General features: G+C 36.1%; 1 protein-coding gene across 1 annotated transcript in view; it reads left to right on the top strand.

Annotated features, from left to right (window-relative positions):
- Positions 1-4420: 4420 nt before the first annotated feature.
- Positions 4421-7564, top strand: part of LOC111506170 (macoilin-1) — a 40216-nt gene continuing 37072 nt past the window's right edge. The window contains exon 1 of the mRNA XM_074175909.1: positions 4421-4665. Coding sequence (XP_074032010.1) covers positions 4586-4665 — 80 coding nt within the window. The 5' untranslated portion in view covers positions 4421-4585. The remainder of the gene's footprint in view (positions 4666-7564) is intronic.

The raw sequence follows: 7564 nt of genomic DNA, 5'->3' as shown, positions 1-7564 counted from the left end.
AAAATAGTTAGACCGCATTGGGACTATCTTTCAAGAATGATTTTCTCTCATATTGCATAGTTCGTTTTTTTCAACTGCGCGGTTCGTTTTTTTCAACGGAACACCCAGTATCACACTTTTCGATTCCATTTTCCATTAGCTTCCCAATTTTTTATTCTTGAATCTCCGTTGCGGCGTTGCCAAGTTATTTTAAAAAACCTATTTTATAGTCGGAGTGCTCCATGAAACAATATGAAGTCTCCCCATTTTTTTCAAACCACTCACTCAATAATATTGTTTATTTTTTCTATTATTGAGACCAAGAACTAATATTCCTTTTTAATTCATCTCACAGGAGTTTTCATCGGTATCTCAATAATTTGATTTTTTACAGCGATAATTTTCCTGATGTATTTAAATTTATCAAAATTACACCTCTTCACCAAAAAAAACGAGTTTTCGGTCGGAAATCATTGACCAATATCTTTCATAAAGAATTTTGGTTCAAAAATTGTATTTTTATGGTATAAGGGACATTGTCTTGAAATTGCTTGAGTCATGCCTACAAAATTGCTCTCAGAGAGTTTTTATAACAATGAATATTCGAAGTTGACGTTAATGAATCATGGTGTTCCTCAGGGCTCTGTCCTAGGTACCCTCTTATTTCTCATATAAACCAATGTTCTCTATAACTTTATGAAACCACATCACATAATATCTCTCAATTATCAGCAAATACACTTCAAATGAAAAATAAAAAATCCCCAAACATGTTCTTCTACATTTGCTGGAACACACAAAATTCAGAGTGTGAAATTATTAGGATATCAATTGTCCGATGTTATTGGGTTTATTAGCCATGGTCTACAGATTTTTATACCTAACGTTTCATCATATGATACATATGGAGAAAATTAAATGGGCTGTAAACTCATTTCAACCCTTTAAGTCGCCGGGACCTGATGGCATATACCCAGTAATGCTTCAAAAGAGACCGGACTCACTTTTCAAAAAATTGTGTATAATTCTCAGGGCAAGCTTAGCACTGGGACACATACCAAAAACTTGGAGACTGATCAGGGCCACCTTCATTCCGAAACCTGGGAAAATCGCACACGACTCGGCGAAGGCTTTGAGACCAATAAGTCTCATGTCATTTGCGTTGAAAACGCTAGAAAAGCTACTTGACAGGCATATCAGGGAAGTATCACTGGTTATCAGACCATTTTTAGCTGCTTTCTTGGACATTGAGGGCGCATTTGATAATACGTCGTTAGAATCAATCATCCAGGCGTCGAGGAGAAGACGGATCGACAAGATAAGCTGTAGGTGGATAGACTGCATGCTTAGGGGAAGATTGGTATATACAACCATTATGGGGGAAACAGTCGTGGCACGGATAGCAAGAGGCTGTCTTCAGGGGGGAGTTCTATCCCCTCTGTTATGGAACCTTGTAATGAACGAGCTACTATGTCTCTTGGACCATAATGGGTATAAAGCACTGGGATATGCAGACGACTTAGTCATCTTAGTCCAGGGTAAATACAATAATGTAGTTAAGGGATGCATGCAGCAGGCCCTGAACATTATAACAAGATGGACTGAAGAAGAAGAGCTTAACATAAGCCCATCCAAATCGACCATAGTAGCATTCACCAAGAGGACTAAAACGGAGGGTCTCGTATCTCTAAAACTTCGAGGTGAAGAAATACAAGTGTCGGGGGAGGTTAAATATCTGGGAGTTATCCTAGATTCCAAACTCACCTGGAACCAACACTTGGACAGGATAAAGAGGAAAGCGGAGGTAGCACTGATGCTCGCCAGATGCACCTATGGAAAAACATGGGGACTAAAACCAGACGTATATTGGCTATACACGATGGTGGTTAAACCCATGATTACATACACATCTCTGGTCTGGTAGCCAAAGATGAAGCAGGCGACCGCCATCAACAAATTAGGCAAGGTGCAAAGACTTGCATGTTTGGGAATGACGGGAGCAATGAGAACTACCCCAACAGCTGCATTGGAGACACTCCTGAATCTACCTCCTTTACAATTTATGGTAATGGTGCAGGCCAGGATGGGCCAATTCAGACTCGAAAACTCACCGAACTACAAAATATCGGAGTAACGGAAATTTCGGAACAAGTGGAGAAGCACATATTGAATATGTGCACGGACCATATGACACCGAAGTACAACTTTAACACAAACTTCACAGCGAAAATCATAATCCGTGCGAAGAGTGGAAGACCTTTAGTCATCCCGAAAACATGTTTGGAAAAACACCTGCTATACAGATGGATCGAAGACCAAACATGGAACGGGAGCTGGAATATACCGAGCGGATGGAAATTTAAACTACAACTATCCGCTAGGAATATACACATCCGTCTTTCAGGCGGAAGTGTATGCTATCTTGCAGTGTGCACGGCTTATTAAATTGAGACCTCAAAGAAATGAGCGGATCAATATTTTTACACACAGCAAGAGCGTACTAGGGGCTCTGACAAACCCGAAGGTGACATCAAAACTGGTCTGGGAATACCATGAAGAACTGAATGAACTTGTAAACAAGAACAAATCAACTTTGTACTGGGTGCCAGGGCATTCAGGAATTACAGGTAATGACAAAGCTGATGAATGCGCTACACGTGGATCATCAACTGCATATATAGGTCCTGAACCAGCTCTGGGGGTACCAAAATCATTGGTACGAAACCAGTTTAGGACATTGACCAATAAGAAGCACACAGAGTACTGCAAAAAAGTACCTGGCAACAAACACAGTAGAACCTTCATTAGGGAACCGTCCGAGAAAAGAACCGAAGAACTACTTCAATATAGTAGGGATCGGCTCAGAATAATTACAGGGTTACTAACCGGTCATTATCCGCTTAGAGGACACCTGAATAAAATGGGGCTGTACAACGGAGACCTCAGCTGCAGATTATGTAACGAAGGGATAGAAACAGCTCTACACATCTTATGCAAATGTGAGGCACTGAATCACAGGAGGCAGGCTATATATGGACGCACAAAATTACGCCCAGAAGAATATGACGAACATTCAACACGGAACCTGTACAAACTAATATAGGGAACGATACTGTTGGAATGGGTGTCATGAGAAGATGGGAGAATAAACGCAATAAGCCCAAGAAGCTGCAGTGTTTTCTGGAGACTTGGACTAAATGGACAAGTCAGACAGCTCCCAAGGTTCAAAAAAAAGATATCATTTGTTCGATGTTATTGGGTTTATTAGCGATAGTCTGCAGATTTTTATACCTAACGTTTCGTCAGCTACTGCGGCAGACATTATCAAAAGCGATGCGGCAATGATCGAGATGTGCAAACTAAAAATGGTCCTGTTGCGTTCGAACTTAAAATGGGACTAGGTATCGGAGGGCCGATTGCTCTTAAACCTGATTGGTCTGACCCTTCTCCAATTATTGGAAGAATCTTTGTGTTATAAAGTGCCGGTATCTATGTCGTGTTGATGTTTTAGTTATTTTCCTTACGGTTGAATTATTCTTACGTTTATGTATTTCTGTGGCATCTCTGAATAGCATCGGATAGTAATCTTTGATTTCATCAAGAACTTGCGTGCTTTTGAAGGCAATGTCATGGCTGCCTTCGAGAGAGTGTATTCTGCAACTGCCGATTTATCTGTTTGGCCATAGCAGCAACTTTTTTTAAGTTTTCGCATCTCAGCAAGTTAGATAACGACGGTTGCCGCTTCGCCTTTGATACTGTAGCAGTATCAAACGAAACATCAGGTATGAAAACCTGCAGACCACAGTTAACTAACCTGAAAAAATCGAAAAATGATTCGTTTTCGAAATACAGATTGTTGAAATTTTTCAAAACATGGTAGGTTTTTGTCATAAGTTTTTTGGAATTTTAGGTATTTTCGTTGAACATTTTATAGAAAAATATTGTTTATTTTGACGAGATCCACCACATACTTAGTTTTTGTAATGTTCTCAGCAACTTCACTTAGTGCCCTGGGAGCTAAGTAATATGCATCGATATAGAAAATTGTAAATATCTTGAAAACGATCACCTCCAGCGTTGTTGAGGTGGTGTACCTTTTTTACTTGGGAAAGGTGTGTAGATGTTACATGAAAATTACTACTAAATTATGATTTCAAACGTCATAAAACCCGGGTACCGAATTTCGTGCAAATAATTTATTTTTTGCAAGAGTTATTTTCAAAAAGCGAACAAAAAATTTCAATTTCAACACCCTGTATCTTCGAAACGAAGCATTTTTGGACACAAGTTCATATAGATTATTGTTTTAAATTGTCTCAGAAATACGTCACTTGAATATTTAAACGTACTTATGTTACACCCTGTATATTTAATTTTTCCTTCTGGCAACATTGCTCTAGTGCCACTTTTTGAATTTTCGATGTGACGCGAGTGGCGCCCTCGCGATATGTGGGATTGAAACCAACTGAGTTGACAACAAATATATTTGCCGCAGAAGTGATTTTTTGTGACCAAAAATCCATGAGAGAAATACGTATTTTCGTAAATCCTAGTGTGGAGTGAGTAAAATATAATAATTTCAGTGGATTGGGTTGCAAAGGAAATTATGAAGAGACGAAATGCTGAGATTGCTAAAATGAGAAGGCCTATGAAAAAGAACAAAATTACAGAAGGATTTTATGGAAAGTACGTTTTCGTGTTAGGACTGTGAGCGTTTATAACCTTTTATACGAAAATTACTTCACATTCTAAGTTCGATTGTCCCATATGTGGACAAAATGGCTGGTTTTCTCTAAACAAATGTTTTAATTTCAAGTTTTTTACATAATGTTATGTCTTCCTAAAAGTGTTTCCTCATAAACTGCTGTGGACAATTTTTTTATTCCTACAATAAGTTGAGAATAACTCTAATACCTAGGTTAGAATACCAGCTGTCAAAACAAAAGTATTTTTAACTTTTACTTATCTGGCTGAAATCTTCAATCTATATATGCAATTTGAATGATAATTACTATTTCTTTCCATTTCAATGATTAATTGGACATTGGCAAGAATGTGTAGATTAAAAACAACTCTTTTTATGTGTTCCACAGCAAAAACTAAACCAGTAGAACATTACTTATCACTTCTAAAATATATTAATTTTCTGTAACTTTCACCAGCTCTCGAAGCCTATCATTCACCATAGAAATCATTTTGAAAATATTGAAAAGTCGCAAGTTCTGGAGATGTGTTAATATAGTTCAAAATATTCTTCATTTCAGTGGTGTTCACTTCAAAATAATATAGAGGAAAGGATGAAATATGAAATAAACTCTGCATGCCCTACATTTCTCATTACTACAATATTTTGTGCCGAGAAAGTGAAATATCATTTCAATCAAATAAACATTTTAGAATTTCAAAGAATTGATTAGAAAAGATACAAAAACCTTGATAAGTACCATTTTTGCCAATTTAGTTCATTTTAATTTTATAGAATGGGAAAGTCGACACATCACTATTTTGTTTTCTGTTATTTTATTTGAGTATTATAGAGATGAAATGATTTTAATCAGTTAATAAACTCATAATTAACTTATCTACTAACTTGTGAAATTGAATGATCTATTTGCTCAATTCAACTCATCACCTCATAAAGTTTGTCAACTTTCAACTTTTACTTACTATTCTTAAGCATTTTGGAACTGCCTTTGATCATATATTTCTCTCGGATATCAGGAATATTGAGCACTTCAATCTATCAAATATCAGTAATGGAGAGTGAACATGACCTAAAACACATTGTTTACAATTTTTTATCAAAATGAATGACAGAGCCCCAATAGATTTGTTAAGGCAGTATATGTTACTGTGTGATAGTAGAAATACTGACTTCATAGTACCTGTAAATCTTTATAAAAATGTCTCTACTCCATAACAGCTTTATCTTTTTGTTCAGAGCCAATGTATACATCCTAGTCTTTGTCTCAGTGCTATTTCAATTCTAAATTTAAAAAGTTCAATGTGTTTGTCTTTGTCTTATTGTTTAATTTGTTACCTTGAAAGTTATGAGAATTTCAAATTTCATGATTGAGATTAAGACTTCAATAATATTCAACTACAAATACCCGTTGATAGGTTGATTGAATTCTATTGTTTGTTGACATTGACAGGTGATTATCATAGGTAGACCATCATTCGTAGCATCAAAATTATGTTGCATGAATTATCCACTCCTAAAAATTCCTAAGCCAACGACATAGACCATAATCTAGTTATGACCAGACACAATGATTTGAATGTTATTATTTCTTTGCATGAAAATTATGTTGCATGAATTAGCCAGTCTTGAAAATTTCTAAGACAACTACATAGACTAAAATCTAGTTATGACCTGACTTACCTAACACCAAGTGGTCCAACAATGAGTTGAATGTTACAACTATATATAACAAGAATAATGCAGCTCAACAGGTAGCAGAGAGCTTCGCGTATCACAACCTCTTTCAACTGCATATTATTTTCATCAACAATAACAGTAATCCCTTAGGCATTACACAAGGTGTCCCTCAAGGATCAATATTAGGCCCCCTGCTATTCATAGTATTCACCAATGACCTCATATCATACTTGAATGAACACAATAAAATTATTACAACATGTTATGCAGACGACACAAACATTTTAATTATAGAAGATTTAGTATCATTAAAATTATTGGCTGAGACTACCTATGCTAAGGTGATAACATGGTCAGACAAAAACCATTCAATAATTAATGAATCAAAGACCAATGCCCTGATGTTTTGTTCAAATAGTCGGGAACACCACCAGCTTTTGTTGTTTGAAAATACCAATAACTTCGTGTCTTCTTCTGAATCTATTAAAATGCTAGGAATTACCTTTGATTCAAAGCTCTCATGGATTTCTTATATTGATATTGTCTGCGGCAAACTCAAGTTTATGTCTAGTCATTGCAGTGAAAATATCCTTCTGCCTTTATACTTTGCCCACTTCCATTCTCATATGAGATACGGAATTTGAAACTGGGGAGCAAGTTCCTCTGAACAAAGGGTGTTCTTATTACAAAAATACGCAATCAGAATAATTGCAAAAGCGAGTAGAAGAGAGTCATGCAGAGAGATTTTCAAAAAATTTAATATTTTGACTGTTATGAGCACATACATACTCGAAGCATGTTGTTTCATTTTCAAAAATAAGGCCACTTATAATGCCATCAGAACACACCATGAACATGCTACCAGACGAAAAAACCTTATTTTACCCCACCGGCATACCACCGTCTGTTATCAAAAAAACTTTGAATATTTTGTATGCAAATGCTATAATTCTCTGGCAGATCACATAAAGAATGAAGCTTCTTTAACAATTTTCAAAATTCTCCTGAAAAAACACTTACTCCGCAAAAACTGCTACACTATAGAAGAATTTTTTAATTAGGAAACTTGAATTTTAAATGTAATATGTAGGCAATATGCTTTTCATCTATATGCGAATTAATGTGCATTTAAGTATGTAAACACGTATGTGTATTTATATTTATGTGAATATCTATAACAATTTTTTCAATCTGTATTGTATT

The sequence above is a fragment of the Leptinotarsa decemlineata genome, unplaced genomic scaffold, assembly GCF_025532065.1.
Source record: "Leptinotarsa decemlineata unplaced genomic scaffold, Ldec_3_MD MMD2_tig00001393_RagTag_RagTag, whole genome shotgun sequence".
Lineage (NCBI taxonomy): Eukaryota > Metazoa > Arthropoda > Insecta > Coleoptera > Chrysomelidae > Leptinotarsa > Leptinotarsa decemlineata.
This window is presented reverse-complemented; position numbering and strand designations above follow the sequence as displayed.